At 34.0% G+C, this 19,168-nt stretch overlaps 1 protein-coding gene across 4 annotated transcripts in view; it reads left to right on the top strand.

The window, feature by feature from the left end:
• FUT8 (fucosyltransferase 8) overlaps window positions 1-17,110 on the top strand; it is a 45,337-nt gene extending 28,227 nt beyond the window's left edge. For all 4 annotated transcript variants that reach the window (XM_062494708.1, XM_062494705.1, XM_062494707.1 and 1 more), the window contains 4 exons: window positions 4,895-5,141; window positions 6,327-6,503; window positions 12,816-12,966; window positions 16,770-17,110. In XM_062494708.1, the coding sequence (XP_062350692.1) occupies window positions 4,895-5,141; window positions 6,327-6,503; window positions 12,816-12,966; window positions 16,770-17,087 (893 nt within the window). In that variant the 3' untranslated portion in view covers window positions 17,088-17,110. The remainder of the gene's footprint in view (window positions 1-4,894; window positions 5,142-6,326; window positions 6,504-12,815; window positions 12,967-16,769) is intronic.
• The last annotated feature ends 2,058 nt before the right edge of the window (window positions 17,111-19,168 follow it).

Raw genomic sequence — 19,168 nt, 5'->3', positions numbered from 1 at the left:
CAAAATCTTAGAGAAAAAAAAAGAATTTTGATGCATGAATTGTATTCTACATTGACTACGTTAAAGGAAAAATATGATTTTTACCTCATGTCAATTAAATTTTATAACTCAACTATGGTATAAATCTCTCTATTTAAGCTTGAAAATGCCCAGAAGATAGTTATAGGAGGTGCAGTCTGCATCACAAAACAGATAGAAGCATACTTTTACTTTCTTCTGAACTGGTTGACAATTCATAAAGAGCACAACACGCCATAACTTTGCATAGTTTTCATTTTTTACTGTGTCTGAAGAGAAGAGCACTGAAACATCATTGATGAGCCCTGAACCTGCTGTCCTTTGCACTACGTCACAGGAGCCAGCAGGACCATGAGGAGCCCTGAGAGAATTCAGCACAGTCCTCTTACCATACCCTGTGCTAATCAAACAGCTTTCCCAGCACTCTGACATATCTCCTGTGGCTGAATGTAGAGTTGTTCACTTGGGTAAGGTTCCAAATTGGCAGTCAGTCTTTTGTGCTGTAGAGCCTGGTCAAGTAGATCTGTGAGAAGCCTCTGCAAGTTGATATCAGCTTAATGAAGTATATTATAGAAACAGAAAAGCAGGGAAGAGATTACATTTTTACATCAGTTTATTCAGTTGTGTTTCTAAAAGACAAACTGAAATTAAATTGAAATTCACAGTCACAAGACAGGGATGTTCTTGGTATGGTGTTCTTTGGCGTACTTTTAAGGACTTCTTGAAAAAGTTGAAATTAGCTGATGAATTTTGAACTAGTAAGAAAATGAATAATCAGGTTTTCAGTTAACATTAACTGATAGCAGTGATTTCATGGTAAAATGTCATTCTCCTTTCAGGTAAGAAATTAATCAACACCCAGTGAAAATGCCCATCCAAGTGCAGGTATGAGCCAGTGTTCAGATGGCAGAAAGTAAGCTTACCTAAAATGACAACATTCCAAATGTCTTTTTGAGTCAAACTAGCATTTTTCAGAATTCCAAGAAAAAGAAGTTGATAAGAAAGATACAAATAGCGAAAGTTTTTAAATAGGCTTTAAAAGAGAGTAAATTTGAAAAGTAGGTGGGATGGTAAGGTTATGCCAAATCACAAAACTTATATAAGTCCTGAGAGCTATAAAGTGATTAAGGTACATTGGGATACTGCAGCAAAGATGCAAAATGCTTTTTATGCCACACAGAGCTCATGCCCGTATTTAAAAAGTATTAGTTGGGTCTCCTGGAAATTGAAACTGTGTTACTGATTTATTAGTGATAAACATATCCAAAAACTGGTAATAAATAAGAACTAGATGGTACAACTGGCATGGGTCAACTGAATTAAAATCAATTTCAGTCCAGGACCTTCCTCCAGAGCATGTTGTGGTGAGTGTTTTCAATATTGCAGTACTTTATGACTCTTGCAAAAACACTCAATCTTTGGTTATTCAGTGAAGTAAAATGCAAAACAGGATTAAGTTGCAGAATTCTGGAAGACAATTACTTAGGTAATTCCAAACTGAAAAATGGCACCTGAACTCATACGAAAGTTAAGCTATAAGTAGAATTATAGTGACAAATTTTGACAACTGTAAAATAAATCATACCAGAAGTAGTAACTTGAACTACTGCTGACATGTAAGTTATGTATAGCAACTCCAAGAGGTGTCTTCCAACCTAAATAATTCTCTGATTCTGTGATCAAATATCAAAATTATACCACCACTGAGCAGAGAATTGGACCTCACTGGCGTGATGATGCTGTGATTTAAACTGTCAGCACGAGAAAAATACGTAAACATTAGTATGGATTATTACCTTTTATGGCTTATCTATTACTTAACAAAACAGATCTGTGAAGTAGAAGAAACTCAATTATATTACAATTTAGAGAAAATGTAGTGAACAACTGAAATGTGGATTAAAAAATCATTATGTATTTTAACTTGGTTTCATTATCGTCAGTTGCAAATTCATATGAATGAGTGATGTGACTTATTGTTCTCTAATGTATCTGCTTGTCTATTGGTCTGACTGAGTTTTGGTTATCTCCTATATCATTGGTTTTGATTGCAGCTTATTTCTGAGTAAATAAAACAATTTTTTTAAAAATAAAACAAGGGTTTTTTTTTTTAAACTATACCTGTTGAAAACAGGGCAAGTTCATTGCATATCAGAAATCTTTTCATGAATACTGAAAAAAAAAAGTGATCAGTAGGGTAAGAATGCCGTCTCTTGCCTGTATGGCTGTTGCAGAGAGTTGTTTACTCCTTCAGGGTTACTAGAGTTGCTTTACACTGGTTCTGTCCAGTGCAAAAGCAAAAATTTGCTCTAAGTTTTCCTTTCACTGCATCTATTTTCTCATGCTCTTAAAAGTGATTAAAGAATAGTGGGGAGTTTTTCCTTCATTCAGATATGATAATATAGGTAATACAATCGGAGATTTGCCATAAGGTTTTCTGAAATTGTACACATATATGTGTTTGCTTATGCAGATGACGTTTGTATATAAGCAATTAACACACTACAACATCATTGAAATAGCCATGACCATATTTATGATTTGATTAGTAATTTTTTTTAAAGATAACACTCGACCTAGTAGTTAATTTTGAACAATCAAATTGCTTTTCCGTAATGAAATACATTTTGTTTCTGATCTTGATTTGCAGCAAGTCTTGCAACTTCATTACTATTCAAACAACATATCACAGAGTTGAAAGCTGAAATATGATTCTTTTTTCATGATCTTCTTTGATATTCTGTGATTTTAGTATACTTTAACATAATTTGCTATATATGCTGAGAATTTGCTTTGTTATTTCTGGCCAATCTCATTTTTTTCAAAATCTTAAGACAGCCTGTGGAAATTTTTAGAAGCACATTCATTGTTTAAATAGGATGGAACATGATGGGATGTATTGAGTGCTTTTCAGGGTAGGAATGTCAAATAGAAGTCAGATTGCTCAGTCAGCTTTATCAATAGCAAGATTATACAAATGACTGTCTTTATAGACCAACATATATATTCAGTCACAGAACAAAATATAAAAGCTTGTCAGTGATGCTGTATTTAATTAACATTCACCTTTTATATGCAGCTTTGCATCACCCACTTTTTCCCCTCTAAAGGGGAAATTTGCAGCAAATTTCCTTCTCTAACTCAAGATTGAAATCTTTTCTTCTCTTGGCAAAGACTGCTCTTGTTTTTATTTGCTGCTGCCCTGTTTCTTCTCCCATTCTCAGTTGAGGGAAAGAAGGTAAAAAGGATGGAACCTCAAGCATTCTTTCGTACTATTCCCAAGCTAAACATTTCTTCTTCTCCTTCTAAACTTTTGCCTGATACTTCACATCTGCACCAGATTTAGCACTTCCCTGGCTTCATGCTGCCCTTCTTTATTGCAGCTTTCTGAAGTTGTACTAATAAAGTATTATCCATCATAAGAAGATTTAAATGCTCAATATTTTTGCTGAATTTATGAACTTGTGTTAAATCTTTTCCTGTGAGTGTGATATTATAGATGGTAAAAATATGAACTGGCTTCTTGAATTAAAAAGAATCATCCATACCTGTAGTATGGGAAATTCTTCTAAAGAATCCCTTTCAGTGATGATATACAGTACAGTGATGAAATACTGACACATAGATACATCTTGGAAGATAGATTTCCAAATCTGGTAAAAATGAATTGAAAATATACCTGAGCATAACAAACATTCCTTATTTAAATAACTCCCAGAGAGTTACTGCAGAATTTTGACTAATCTTGCTAAAGTATTCTTATCTTTGGTATCTTTAACTGTTCTTATGCTCTTAAACTCACTATTCCTTCCCTGAATTGATTTTTTTCAGCATTAAGGTTTACTTAGTCATAAACAGTTACATGAGTTTGATTTGCTTATATTTAAAGCAGTTTTTTTTTCCTGGCTGGTGAGCACTAAAGGGAGAACTAACAATCTTTGCCAGTAAATGCTAGAGACAATGGAAACATTATTTTGGAGGAAATGAGCACATGAGAAATATTGTCTGAAATGTTCATTGCTTTAAAAATGTAATGCTTTGTTTTATGTTGTCATGTATTATAATTTATTTCAGTATGTGAACATAGCTTTGAATTATCAGTTATGTAGACAGTTGTATTTGTCTAATTTGAAAAAACTCTTACAAGATATTTGGTGGCTATTATGCCTTGATTTAAAATCCCATCTAAACCATCTGTATATTCTTCTGTAGTTAATATTTAAAGCATAACAAATTCTTACCTGTAAGTATATCACCCACTTATACAGTATTTAATTTGCTACTTCATTATTTAATTTCTTGAAGACAAGAATTGTATTCCTCCTCTTCTAACAACAGAGCAGCTAATTTAGTAGTTACAATGATGTCTGAAATGCTGAAATTCACTGCAATAAAATGTGGTCAAAAGAGCAGCGGAGTTGAAGTTACTTTTTAAATGATTTCTTATGCCTTAAAATATTTCTTTGTTAATTTTTAAACAAGTAACTGAATTTTAGACATTTTAGATAACTAGTCTGTCCAGATAATAAACCTTTGCACACAGTAATGGTAGAGTTTTATGTAAGAAGGTATCAATATATAAACAGGAACACGTTTTATAATTTATTAAGTACCAGGTGCTAAGAATTCAAAAACCTTCAATTTTGTTCTACTTGGGTGCATTGTTCAATACAACTCTTATTTCAATCTAGTCTAAAACTATGAATTTTATTAGACTTGTTATTGCTGTTTTTTGGAAAAGTAGAGCAAGGGTTAGGTAGTCATTTTGAAATTGAAGATGCAGATGAATTGATATGTTTGGGATATTATTTGGCAAAGGTAAAGCTTATTAATAAAGTAAACTACTTGACTCATCTTAGTATGTGTTTTAAAACAGGTGAGGCTAATGATAAGGATGTTCAGGTGGTGGAACTTCCCATTGTGGACAGCCTACACCCACGGCCACCCTATTTGCCCTTGGCTGTCCCTGAAGACCTGGCTGATAGACTAATTCGTGTGCATGGGGATCCTGCAGTGTGGTGGGTCTCACAGTTTGTGAAATACTTGATTCGTCCACAGCCTTGGCTAGAAAAAGAAATAGAGGAAGCCACAAGGAAACTTGGTTTCAAACATCCAGTGATCGGGTGGGTATTTAGTTTTCTTTTTAATTGTCTGTGCTTTAATATGTGGATATAGTGATTCCTGTTCAGGAAAAACTGTTTTACAATGATAATCAGAGTCTCAAAGTATTCTGTGGGGTGTGAGGGTGATTTCTAGATGAAGCTCTTATTTTTTTTAACTTTGCATAATACAAGTTGGTTGCAAATACTTCTTTGGCACACTTGTCTACCTGTAGTTGGACGGATATATAAAAGGTAGCTCAATAGAAGGTTTTTTAACATGTCTTTCCACATCTGGTAATACAGAATTTCATTAATTTAATTGCCTTAGAGCTTATATTCCAGGCACTTTACTGTTTATGTCTTCTTTCCAGTGCCTGTGGCTTTTAAATTTGAGGATAAAAGGTTAAGTCTACATATTACATGCCACAATTCACAACTAATTTTATCACTGGCTGCATAGGAACATGGTATGTGCCTTTTCCTTCCCCGCTGGTGTGTTTGCCAGTGTTTTTTCTCAGCAGTCATGGTGATTTGGAAAGGTCTGTGTGGGGAGATAAGGGGAGAAGGAAGAAAAGCAGTAAAAGCAACTCATGGGAGAAAGGTTTTTCCACCATGTAGTGTGAAAAATGTTACTTCTGATGTGCTAGAGTCTTCTTCCTTTGCCTGAATTTCCTTCAGTCCTTAAACTTTATGTCTAGGATTATCCAGTAGGTTGTCCAAATGTTAGTTGGCTTTTGACCTTGACCTGGTAGGGCACTTCATTGCTGCTGTATCTGAATAATTGTTACTTTTCAAGGAGGTCAAAAAAATGCATTTGTAACTACCTTAATTCAAACTGCATTGTATGATGCAAATATTCCTATTTTCCTTTTGGCCTGTATTGATCAAGCATTATCTCTCTACAGCAGATAACTTAACCTTGTGCACAAAAGGAATGCTACCTTATATGCTATAATTTAATTTAATGTTGTTCATTCCTTTCTTTCAGTTACCCTTTGCTTCCCTTGTCAGGTTATTATATTACTTTTGAGAACAGACTAATTTCATATTCTCAGGGTGTCTTGATGGACATGGATGAGTTGTTTGTTGTTTTTTTTTTTTTTTTTACTCCCTCCTTATTTTAAATAGGGATTGAATTTAAAATTTCATTTGCTAAAGTATGAATAGTATTTATAAATGTAACGCCTAGTTTCTCCCTTTTTGCAGTGTTCATGTCCGAAGGACAGACAAAGTGGGGACAGAGGCAGCATTTCACCCCATTGAAGAGTACATGGTACACGTGGAAGAGCGCTTTGAGCTTCTTGCTCGCAGGATGCATGTCGATAAAAAAAGAGTGTATTTGGCTACTGATGACCCTTCATTGTTGCAAGAGGCAAAATCCAAGTAAGATGAATTATGTTTATATTGCAGTTCCTTCCTTACAGTTAGCTTTACAATTTCTGGCTATTGTGCATCACAAGTTTTAGTATAATTATTTTTTTAATCCTTTATTCCGTTAAGACTGCATTTCATTTTCCAGTGATGTTGATTTTTCTCTCAGATACGCTTTTTTGGGATTTTTTTTATCTCCCAAGCATACTTTTTCAAAGCTTAATGTTAAAAATCTAGAAGAGTTGAGCAAGATACCTGGGACTATGGAGAAACAAATCAATGGTATAGAAGGGAGGTAAATAAAAATAATATACATATAAATAATAAACACACACAAATTACTTTTCAACATCCATATCCAAAAAAGCTACTTAGAAATATTATAAAACCTGGTTAATATATTAAGAAATATATAAAAACTGTCCAAAAAGTATCTCTCTGTGAACAGTTGCCAGTGGCATTTTTATAAGTGGGTTGAAAAGCTTAGGATGAAGCTCTTCCCTCTTTCAGAAGGACTTCTATATTGATAACATGGAAGACTTTCATCATGTAGAATAATTTTCTCCTTAAATATAAGTGGGATTCTCAACTTCTTCCAGTGTCTTTGTCCCTTTTTTTGCTCTGTATCCTCTTCTAGCTCCCTAGAATGTGGATACACAGTAAACATTCATTTACTCCTAGGTTGCCTGTATTTCCTTGTAAATTAATATTTCTTATTAATTAATTAATACTTTCTAAAATCAAAGCAACTTGGTACCAGCAAATTTTTGAACTGTTCTATTCTTGGTAGCATTCTTGGAAAAATATATAAGATACTACGTAACAGATTTTCTTTGGTATATGCAAGGTAAGCAGAAACGTCATTTTGTAGTAGAAGAGTTTTCTTCAGCATTGAAAACCTGTCTGTTTCAACTGTGCTGTTTTTGTTTTTCTTTCATATCTATGAAAGGCTTCTGTTTAAAATTACAGTGTTTTGTAAAAACTAAATGAACAAACTCAGCTCCAGATGATGGCAACCTAATCCTTCCTTTTGTGTGTGTGTAGAGGCAAGAACAAAGGCAGAAACAATTATAGCATTTAAAGTGCAAATCTAAACAATGAAAAGACAGGTAATACAAAGTTGAGGTTATAATATGTAATTCATTATATTGTCCTAAATAGCTTTAATAACTGTAATAGAACAGAATTCAATATTGATGTAACAATCTTAGCTATGAATTTTTCCTTATTTTTGTTTAACTTTCAAACCTTAGCATTTTCAGTGAATAATAATAATGATGTGATGCTCTACCTGTGTAAACATATTACCCCAAATTTGTAATGGCAACAAAAACAAATTCTGTAATTTTAACTTACTCAGTAAAACAATACTGAATTTTATTAAGAATTGCAGCTCAAGTCCATTCCAAATCACAATTTTACTTTAATATGGTAAAATACAGCTCAGCCATACAGCATTAATTTTATGTTTTCTTCATAAAAGGCATAGAATCTCTAAGTGCTGAAGAATTTTTTGTGTTTTACTGCTGCATTTTCAGGTCACAGCCTACACTGAAACATGATTTCCTACATTGCTTGCACCCTACTGTTGCTTGCAGCTTCAGAAGCTTGAGTAGAAGGCATTTGAAACTTCCTGTGATTTCACAGAAGGCAGAATGCAATTTGATGTTTGGGCATTTAATAGCATCTGAAGGCAGGTTAAGGTCATGTTTTGGCAGCAAAGAAGCTTTTCCTTCTCTTCTTGTGAAATCAGCTATAAATTGGTTTACGTTTCTGACAAAAATGTTCTAGTCACATTGAACTACCAAGCTTTGGTGAAAACAGCTGTCACATTGCAGTAGCTTATGTTGCATTCATTATTTGGTGCAATAATATTAGTAAGTACTAGGTACTGTATCTCTCTACAACAGAGTGACTGGCTGTCAAACAGCGTTGGCATTTAAGTAAAGAAAATTTAGCCAACATTCACATGAATAGGCATGTTGTTTCTGGCAAGAGAAGTATTTTAAGATATTCATAGTCATGAAAACAGGAGTGTTTTGACTTAAGTTTCAGAAATTTCCATGCAGTCAGATGTCTACCAACTGCAAGTACAGTAGTAAAGATGCAGTAATAAAGTAGTGAAGTGCAGTCACTACCGCTAGTTTGTAGAGTGTTTGTGTTCTATTACCAAAAGAAGGAAAGAAGTGATTTATTTTCAGAATTAGGATCATGTAGAACAATTTTAGTAGAGAGTAGCAGGATTGAGAGTTCAACAATTTAATGATCAGAGGATTAAAGCATTTGACAGCTTCTGGTAATCAGAGGTTGTGCTATTTATCTTGGATAAGTGATGTGTTCGGGATGGTGTAAATTGCTTTTTCTTTGGCTGATTTAATAGTTTTAACATGCTAATTTTTGAATGTCTAGTACATGTGTTTCTAGTCTATAATACTACTTACAGTGTCTTCACTTCTTAAGGTATTCAAAATAATACAGATGATATAAACATAAATTCTTAAGAGACCATATTTAATATATTTCTGGTTTGTATATGAACCTATTTAGGTGTCTTTCTTTTGTACATGAGCACAAAAATTGAACAAATCACATTCTTCCTTCTAGAATGTTAACCTGTAAAGTCATCTCTATTTTCTTTTTCTCCTTTTTTTACTGTTTATTTACTTCCACAAGCAGGTTAATGTCTTTCCACCCTTTCTAATATCTGTAGTTTGGCCAGCACTCCCCATCCCCCCAAGTCATAGTATGCCTGATATATAGAATTCAGCAGTGCTTCAAAGTGCTAGAATCTGATGAGCAGCCTCATGTATTTTCCAATTGTTTTAGAGCAAGACCTGAGAAGACACAGTATTTTTTACTCAATCTGTTTACACATATACTCACAATCTTCTTTCAGAGGGAAGAAAATTTTTGGTTCCTGTTCTGGACACTTCCACAGGCTTAGCAATTGAGAACAGGAGCCTGGACCCCACCTTGCTTTGCACCTGCTGTGATAAGCTGTAGTTACACAAGGAGTTGATCAGCTTCTGAAACCCATAGAAACTTGAAACACTCCCATTTCTGCGCTTGATTTGTATCCTTATCTGAGGCTGTTTGGTGCAGGAAGGAAAGATTTTTAACTCTCTCCTCCTCACCTTCTTTTGATTTCTCATAAGAGGGAATGAAAATAAAATCCTTCCTGGCCAGTACATAGGTTTCAAGAATCTATTAGACAGCTTTAGAAGACCTGGGTATTATTTTTAGATATGTGGAAGAGATACACTAAGTAGGTATAATCCAGTACAAAGAAAACAAGAGTTGTGCCAGTTTCCATTATTTGGTTTTATCTTTGAGCAGGCTGCCCAAGGAAGTGTAATACCACTGCCTCTGGAGGTATTTAAAAGTCATGTAGGTGTGGCACTTTCGGGTGGTGGTTTAGTGGTGGACTTTGCAGTGCTGGGTTTTATAGTTGGAGTCAGTGATCTTAAAGGTCCTTTCCAACTTAAGCGATTCCGCGATTTCACAATCTGGGCCTTTCCTGTTTCAGAGAAGAGACTGTGTGAGTAAAGATAGAAGGCATCCTACACAACTTTGCATTTTGGTTTTTCTGTCAGTAAAAATATGACAGTTTATTATGTATGAATCATTTTCTACACATTCAGGAATCCTAGTAATAAGATTGTGCCTAAGTTCTACTTAGAAAAGAAGAAAGTAATTCCCCAAAAACTTAAAATGTAAGCCTTACATTAATCATAATATAAATACAGATGGAAAAGGGAATGGAAGTAACTTTGGTAGTTTCATTTCCTTTATTTGTAGTCATTGTGACAAGAATAGCTTCAAATACAATCTCAAGCACTGTAATAAATGGGAAGGAGAAGTAAACCTCACCTGATGCAGGAACTGAGTGGGCCACATACAGCTTGAGAGGACTGTGCACTTGGCCTTTTCCTGTGGTTTTTTTGTATGGTCTGCTTTCAGCCTGTGTTGGAGACGGCATAGTGGACCAGAAGATTCTTTGGTCACACTGAGTATGGCTGCTATTTCACTCACATTTTAAAAGAAACCTCTTTTCCCAAGCATTGTGTGTGGGAGACAACATAAAAGTGCTTGTTTGAAAACTTAAATGCGTGAGTGGATAAATTACAAGCTTTGATGATTGTTTTGAAGAGTGGGCTCTGAAACCGTTGGTTAGATGAATTTGGATCAGCTTTATAAAATGGAATTGAAGACCAGATCTAAAAGCATCTCAATGACTGTTTCCAGAATAAAGGAAAGAAGGAGAACATTTTAAATGTGTGCATAAAAAAGATGCGTAAATAATTCTGACCTTTTGTTTTCTACCAGATTAAATATGACACTTTTTTTCCTTATGCTTCATTCCCTAAAGTTATTGAAATGATCTTCTGCTAGTAAGAAATCAGATTTGTCAGGAAGAGTTCTTTTGTGTCTGCTCAGCATATGGATTCTGATCTTTGAAGTCTAAAGGAAGTGATTAATTTCAGTGATACTCTTGATACCAAGAACTTGCAAAGGAGTGTGTAAATATCTTTACTATGTTTGTTGTCCCTAGAAATGCCATCTTCTGTTAAATGTTCTTTGTGTTGCTCCATTCACAGTTGTTTACTGAGATAAGACTGATGCTTATCTCTGTTTCTCAGCTAGTTCTCAGAGTAGAGTATGATGTATTTTCATTTGGTCTGTACTTTTCTCTTCCTTAAAAAAAAAAAAATCAAAACCAAATATGATTAACACAATGGAAATCATAACAGAATATATGACAAATATTGTGGTGTCATCTGTTGTGTTTTGAGAGCTGGTTAAATATTGACAAAAAATGTTAGACATGAAAATATCCGAAGTAAAATTGTAAAAGAGTTCTTACTGAAAAATCTCTTTTTAGCTTCATATAAGCTTCTGTAATTCCTCAGAAGGGGTGTTATCAGTTATTCTAATACTATTTCCACCTTCTCTTCCTTTTTTCTGTTGGTTTTCTTTCGTTTTATTTACTATTGTTTGTAATGTAGTAGGAAATTTCCCTGGATTTGATGATCAGATACACCCTTTAAAGCTGTCCCATACATTCCACATCAAAAGTGGACATTTTGAATACAGTTTTTTTTATTTGCTCTTGAGAGAAATTTGCTGATTTGGTAGTTACAAAAGGCAGCTATATTTGTCCATTTCACTTCTGAATACAGTTTCTCCATACTTTTAATGTTAAAATGAAATAAGTTAGCTTGTTCTTATGAATATTATATTGGCTCTCTTGCTCTCTTATATAATGTGTTGACTTATATTTGCAATGAAGTTAGAAATTCGAAAAAAAGCTTTTATATATCGTTTTTATATATAGTTTTGTTTTATAATAAGCCGCATAGTGAAAATTCTGTAGTTGGCTGGTTAGTCATGTGAGTTGCACTTCATGATTGAAATATAATTGCTGTGTAACAGCAACGTAGTTACCACCTTTGTTACATCTATAATAATTGTCTTTGATAGGAGGCTGACTGAAAATTTAATTAATTTGTGCTCCTTTCCAGTTTCTTTCAGATTTCAGTTCCCCACTACAGAAGTGTAAATTTTTTTGTGAAAGACCATTATTTTTCAATATTTTTAAAAACATTTTTAAAATTTTTAAAGTTATTGTTACATGATGGAATCTTTTATTTTACTATAATATAAAATAAGGTTTCATATTAAAAAAATATATATTTTGGCTTGCAGTAGTACTACTTCTTTGTTTTGTAATAAGGCAAGAAAAGTGTATTGGCATGGAATTTTACATTTTTTTCCTTTTCACCAGTGAATTGCAAAATTGGTTCTCCATATGACCTTAAGAACTGTGAAGGACTTTTTTTTCCCTTGTTTTCATTAGTTTACATGCATTAATTTAATATGTCCCTTTTACAGGTGACTGGTTTTTTGCACAGTGTCCCCATCGGTATCTAAGAGTAGGGTAATAAATGTAGCCTAGTAAAGTCACAATCCCATATCCTATTTAGCAGTAGACAAAACTTAGTGGTCCGAGTACATTTTGTCTAAAATCAGCAGCATTTGTAGAATGTGGCATATACTTCCTGATATTTCTTTCACTTCTACTTTGTTATGTATCAGACAGATATACAGGATCTTTTTTATTTAATTATTTTTTCTAGATAAAGAGAGGTATGCTTGGAGGCAGCAGTGACCTTCTAGAGGGTTCAGCAAAATTGTTTTCTTGCAAAGCAGAAACTCCCTTAAAATGAATTAACAACCATTGTTGTTAATTCTTGCAGCAGAGGTAATGCTTCTTAGAAAAGATAAACAGAACAATGCTATTAACTGTGTATTGTATTTTCACAGGTATCCAAATTATGAATTTATCAGTGATAACTCCATATCCTGGTCAGCAGGACTCCATAACCGATACACTGAAAATTCCCTAAGAGGTGTCATTCTGGATATTCACTTTTTGTCTCAGGCAGACTTCCTGGTCTGTACATTTTCATCCCAGGTAAAGTGCAATGCAGAGACAATTTTGATTATATGTACCAGTTTTAAATCTTAGTTTTCTTCATGCTTCTGTTTGTAAAAATCTCTTTTAGGATTAAAAGCACAGCAAAAAGTCATCAAGGAGTATTTTGTGGCTAATATGCCACCTAATTCACATATGGCAAGATATGATTTCTGTCAGGTTGAATGTTCTTTTACTTGCTGTTGTTATGCTCTTAGGTGATGCAATCACACGTGATTATACTGTTAAGATGGAAGTGGATGCAAAACCCAAAATTTAGAATTGACTTAAACACTAAATGCTTTCCACAGCATCAAATGTAAATTTTCTTCTGCACTGTAATGACAAATAGGTAACAAGCAAAATATTAGTATTAATTGATGGTGAATACAGTGATATATTGACCTTGACAGGCAGAATTCTTAATAAAGTTGAAGTAGCAAGAAAACAGAAAAACTAGGGAAAGTATAGAAAAGCCTCTTATCCCTCAATCATGCTTGTGCATGCACTTTATTTACCATTCACCACATCCTGTAGAGAGAATGACATTTTATAGCATATTTAGAAGGTTATTAATCCAGGCTGTTTCAGACCTGAGGCCTGAGTAAAATCCAAAGTAAAAATCCTCAATAAATAAGAGCTGTGAGGAGCCATCCACTTTCATAGTATTGTTTGATTTAGCTAGAGCACATCCACTGAATGTGGATTTGAAAGAAACAGTGAAAGAAACAAAACCTACGGCTGTATGTCTGAAAGGCCACACGTGCATTGGTGTAAAGACAGTTCATAGTCTGAAGGAAGAACTATGTAGTCTTGGATAAAATCATAATGAAAAGTCTGTAACATTTTCTGCTGTTATTGTATTCAGACAGCTGTGTTAATAGTGATAAATGCTTGCTTTAAATAGAGCCCTGGGTATAAACATGGTTTAAATATAGTTGCAAATAGCTTGGCCAGAATATATTGCAATTGAATTTTAAGTGTTGGCATAATTTTGAAAGAACATGTTTAAAATACATCAGCACAGTTAAGGTGATACAGTTTCTTCAGGACCTCTGGAGGGCATCTGATACAACCCCCTTTGAGGGTACCTTTGAGCTCAACTCTCATTCACTTTCACCATGCATGTCACAGTAGACTTATTTATTGGATAACATATTTGGTTTTCCAGAGTTACAGAAAATTCTACTGAAGTATAGGACATCCAACATTAGAGTGTTACTGTCAATAGCTGGACTATGAATTTGGTCCAGTAATTTACTTAATTTATTCTAGGCAATTTATTGTGCTTTAATAATTCAAACTCCTCAAAAATAATTTTATACCAGTTTTCCTGGTCATTCAACAATGTGGATCTGTACAGAATCTTCATGTACTGGGTTTTTCTAAGATCTGTTGCAAGGTTTCACACTATTCATAAAGTTTCCTTTTAAGGGGTTTAAAATTTGTTTCTCTTGTCTCTAACATTTGAATTGCTATCCCCCCAGTCCTTTCATTGATTGAATAAACTATTTGATAGTTACTTTGGCGTTGAAGGTGAGCAAAATAAAGGAAGTAATGACCACCTTTTGTCCAAGGTATGAAGAGAAATTAAGGTTAAAAATGTATTCTTATTTCTTTCCATTGTGGTTTTGGACTTTCTCATTAATCAATTCTATGCTGACTTTTTTTTCCCCCATTTGTCCCAAAAGACTCTAAACTTCATTACAGAAATATTAAGAGAGAGTGGCACTATATGTGAATAAAGTCAGGAATTCCCCTGTATTAATTGGGTTTTATGGTGCTGAAACTGAAAGAACGCTGGTACAAGTTGAAGAATTGGTATTTCCTTAAAATACTCTTGTTAAGGAATTAGTTCTGTCATATAATGGAGAGTCAAGGGAAACAACCTACCTTGGCACTGTGTTTCAGCAATGTCGCATTAATGGAATAGATTAATTGATTCTATTTAGATAAAATAAATTGATGATAGATTAAATGATTCTATTTTCATAGAAAAGCCACATGGGAGTTATACAAATCATAACATAGCAGGAGAATTAAGATTGCACATTAGAACAAACACTATTTTTGTCTTTTCAGTCTTCATTTAGATGAAGGCACAGCTCCATCTGACTGACATAACTTCATTTCCTTACAGAATTTATTAGTCCTTGTATTTTTCATTGTACAGGTAAATATACAGGCTGCAGAACAAGGGATCTGGGAGTAAAAAATAGGAGGCTGGCTTTAGGTATATTTCTGCATGTGGGTATTTTGCTTGCTGTCCTCGACAGTTTAGAGTCTACAAAGAAAACTTTGGTGCTACAAAGAAAAGAATTGCTGAGAGGAGATACTGAATGTTTTGTGTCAGACAGTTGCTAAAAGCATTTATATGGAAAAGATTTAAAATCTTTATAGTGCGCATTATGTGTGTCTGCTTCCTGGGGTAAACACACAGGCAGAGAATAAAACAAAAACAGTCACAGAAGCTATAAAGTAAATAGCCTTTTGCAAGTATATGGGTAATCAAATTTGTTTCTATATTATGGTGTGTAGCATGTACTTCGAAATAATTAACTTTAGCCTGATCTTCTGAAAGGTACTTCTGAAAAGTTATTTTCAAGTTCAGATGCAGAGGGATAAAAGGAAATCTATTACATTTTTAAAGCAAATGCCTCTCTCAAAGGAGCTAAGAAAGTACAAATACGTCTTGTATGACTGATCAAAGTTCTATTCACTGTGTCTTCAAAGGAAGAAAATAAAAGTAAAATCAAGCTTTACTATATTAACATAGACTGAAAATTATGAAAAAGCTCAAATGCTTCTTCATATTGAAGAAATCTGTTGTATTGTTAATCAGCCTTTATCAAACTTATGCAAAATTAGAGAAAGGTACAGTAATGGAAGTCAGAAGTCAGAAAACCTACAATAGAGCCAAGTCAGATACCTGACAGAGAACAGCTTTCCAGACAGTTGAAAAAAACCGTTTTTTTAATATAGTGGTAGGCTTTTTGTGTTTCTGGCAACTCTGAGAAATATAATTCTGATGTGGGAACATGTGTTCAGTCTGAAGAAAATTCCATAAATTCCATAAAATGGGGTACAATGACAAGTAAAACTGCATCTTCCATCTCACCAACATAATTATTGTCTTGATGGAATTCAATTTCATTTATTTGTCTTCTAAGTTGCCAGCATCACAATTCTATCACTGTTCTAATATAAACAGCCTTTTAAGACCTTGGACTTATGGAACTGTTTGGTTGTAAAAATTTGAACTTCCTTTGGAAAGGTAAATGCAAGGCCTCATTATTGCAGGATAAATTTGAAAATGTAAATTCTGAAGGTTCAAAGGGAAGTAAAATACAATTTTTAGTAGTAGTAGTAGAAAAAGAAAACTCGTTTGCTTTTGCATTTGATTGGCTACAGATCATTAATTTTAAAAAGCAGAATTGCTAGTGTTCATACAGATGTTTTCATTTTATGAAAAGTAGACTGTACTAATTATTTATCTAGCTATTTATTTATTCATTTGTCTACCAAATCTGATCACCAGAGGCCTAATTAAGATTCTGCAAAATTTCATACTTTTTAGTAGCAAATATGCAGGGGGATCTGTGGGGTTTTTTTTTAAGTGGGTATTTTTAGTTTGGTTTTGCTTGTTTTTTGGTTTTTTGGGGGCTATTTTTTTGGTTGGTCAGGTGTTTTTTTTTAACCCAGACCCTGATATTCTTGGGGAATATTGCTATACACGGGTTGTTGATTTCTGTGGTATATTTCAGTCACACACAATATTAACGACTTCTGGTTTTGTTTCTAAGGTTTGTCGAGTTGCCTATGAAATTATGCAGACGTTGCATCCAGATGCTTCGGCGTATTTCCATTCTTTGGATGATATCTACTACTTTGGGGGACAGAATGCTCACAACCAGATTGCTATTTATGCTCATCATCCACGAACTGCTGATGAAATTCCTATGGAACCTGGAGATATAATTGGAGTAGCTGGAAACCACTGGGATGGTTATTCAAAAGGCATCAACAGGAAATTAGGAAGAACAGGCCTGTACCCATCCTATAAAGTTAAGGAAAAAATTGAGACAGTCAAGTATCCTACATACCCAGAGGCTGACAAGTAGATTAAAAGGACGACATTCAGCAGTTATTATAAATAAACTATTTTGATTGGTGCAAACCAGTCAACAACACACTAACTATTGGTTTCTATGGGATTTGAATTTGCATTTTGTCATGCGGTTAAAATCAAAGCCTTTGCAATGAAACTGGAGAAGAAGCTGAGAACAAGTGGATGGGCTATTGTCTGAACTTACTCTTAAACATTTTTGTTATATGCACTCTCACACATGCACACACAAACCCACGTACAAGAGGAAAACTGTTGTTTTATACTTCTTGTCTCTTTTCAGGAGTTGTCCCCATCATTAGTCTTACGTGAGCTTTGGGCTCTTTTCTCCGCCATTAATTGACAAAAATGTTCAGACTTATAACACTGCCACATTGTGTAATTTGAGTGACATGAACATATTTTGTATGTGCAAAATTTGAAACATGGTGCCTATATTTGAAAAGTTTGTGACCTTTTTAGAAGAGCCATGCCTGTTTCACAATGGGCAAGAGTCCACTTCCGTCTGGTGTTACCGTGACCACTGAACTTGCTTCAAACAACAGATTCAGATTTCAGACTAGATTTCTTTACAAGTTTGGGGTTTTTTTAGCATTCCATTGATTACTTCTCATCATTAATAAAATAAAGATTACATTCAACAATAAAGTAGTCACTGTCTCTTAGGAGCTTTTGTAAACAATTCCACAAACAGACCCTTTAGTACTGGTAATTTCTGGACATTGTCTTTGATTGAAAAAATCCACACCACCACAAAATCCACAGAAGAGAGAGAAGGTAGCTGGAGTTTCATTGAAGTTTAAAACACTTGTGTAGTACAACAGTTGTGTAGGGCACAGTGCTGCTCAGCTTTGTGGACAGTAGGTAACAGCAGGATTGCTTCAGTGGCTAAATTGCTTACATTTGCCCTCTGGCACTATTTTCTTACCTTTTCTGTTTCTCTTCTGAAAATAATTCAGGGTTTAGGATATTATAGATGGCCACTTAGTGTTTTGGCATTCAACGTAATTACTTTTAAATAAAATACTTGAGGTTATCCCATTTATAGAACTTGTCAGTCTGGACTACTTAAAAACATCTTACAGCTTACCCAAAAAATAGTAGGTTGCAAGAAAATATACAAGGATGAATTTTTATGCATGTCATAAGATTGTTAGTAATTCTTAGTGTTTTGAAATCTCTTGCCAGTCAGCTCTCATTAAGAGATAATTTGCAAAATAATTTTGCAAATAAATTCATAGATTTGATGGTTGTATATAGAGATACATGTAATATGTAAGATGACAAGAGATTGTTTCTAAATAAAAAGAATATTTAATAATATTTTATAACTTATAGTACAATCCAATTTGGATTGCTGGAAGTGCAGAAAATGTTTACTGTTCAGAGACTGAGGAAATGCTACATGAGTAAAGGTTAAAACAGCATGGCAAGTTGACCTTAGCAAAGCATAAGTATATTTAATTATGTTTATGAATAGACCATAGTCTGTTAGTGTTAACATAATGAATGGATGCACTTGACCATGAATAAATTTTAGGCTGAAAACTAAAAGGAAATCTCTGGCAATGTGCAGTTCAGCAGCAAGCTTCCAATTGAAACAGTGGTGAGATGGAACTGGATTGGTATGTGAAGGAATTACAAAATAGTATTTTCTGACATTACTTGAAGAACTGATCCTGTAGATCCCCTCCAGTAATGTGTCCCTCAACTGAAAAATTATTTTGTGTCTTGAAGAAGAATAACAAAATAAAAGTTGAAAAACTCTGGGGGGAGAAACATACATTTATCATAGTGTTAAATAGATGTGTCAGTGAAAATGAGCTTAGATACCAAATGAGATTTAAAGACTGGTTGAAGGTTAATGGAAAATTAGTAAGAGCAGTCAGGAAGTACTGAAGATTTTTTTTTTTCTTCCTCTGAAAGGTGCCTAGAGTCAACTGGTTTTTCTGTATTTTGGATCTGCTAGGGAAGTGGATTTATGTTAGTTTCCTGTCTAAATGATGCTGGTACATTTTCCACTAATTTCAGCAAATGTGGTGTTTCAGAGGTATGAATGTAGGCTAAATAATAACT

The sequence above is a fragment of the Cinclus cinclus genome, chromosome 6, assembly GCF_963662255.1.
Source record: "Cinclus cinclus chromosome 6, bCinCin1.1, whole genome shotgun sequence".
Classification (NCBI taxonomy): Eukaryota; Metazoa; Chordata; class Aves; order Passeriformes; family Cinclidae; genus Cinclus; species Cinclus cinclus.
This window is presented reverse-complemented; position numbering and strand designations above follow the sequence as displayed.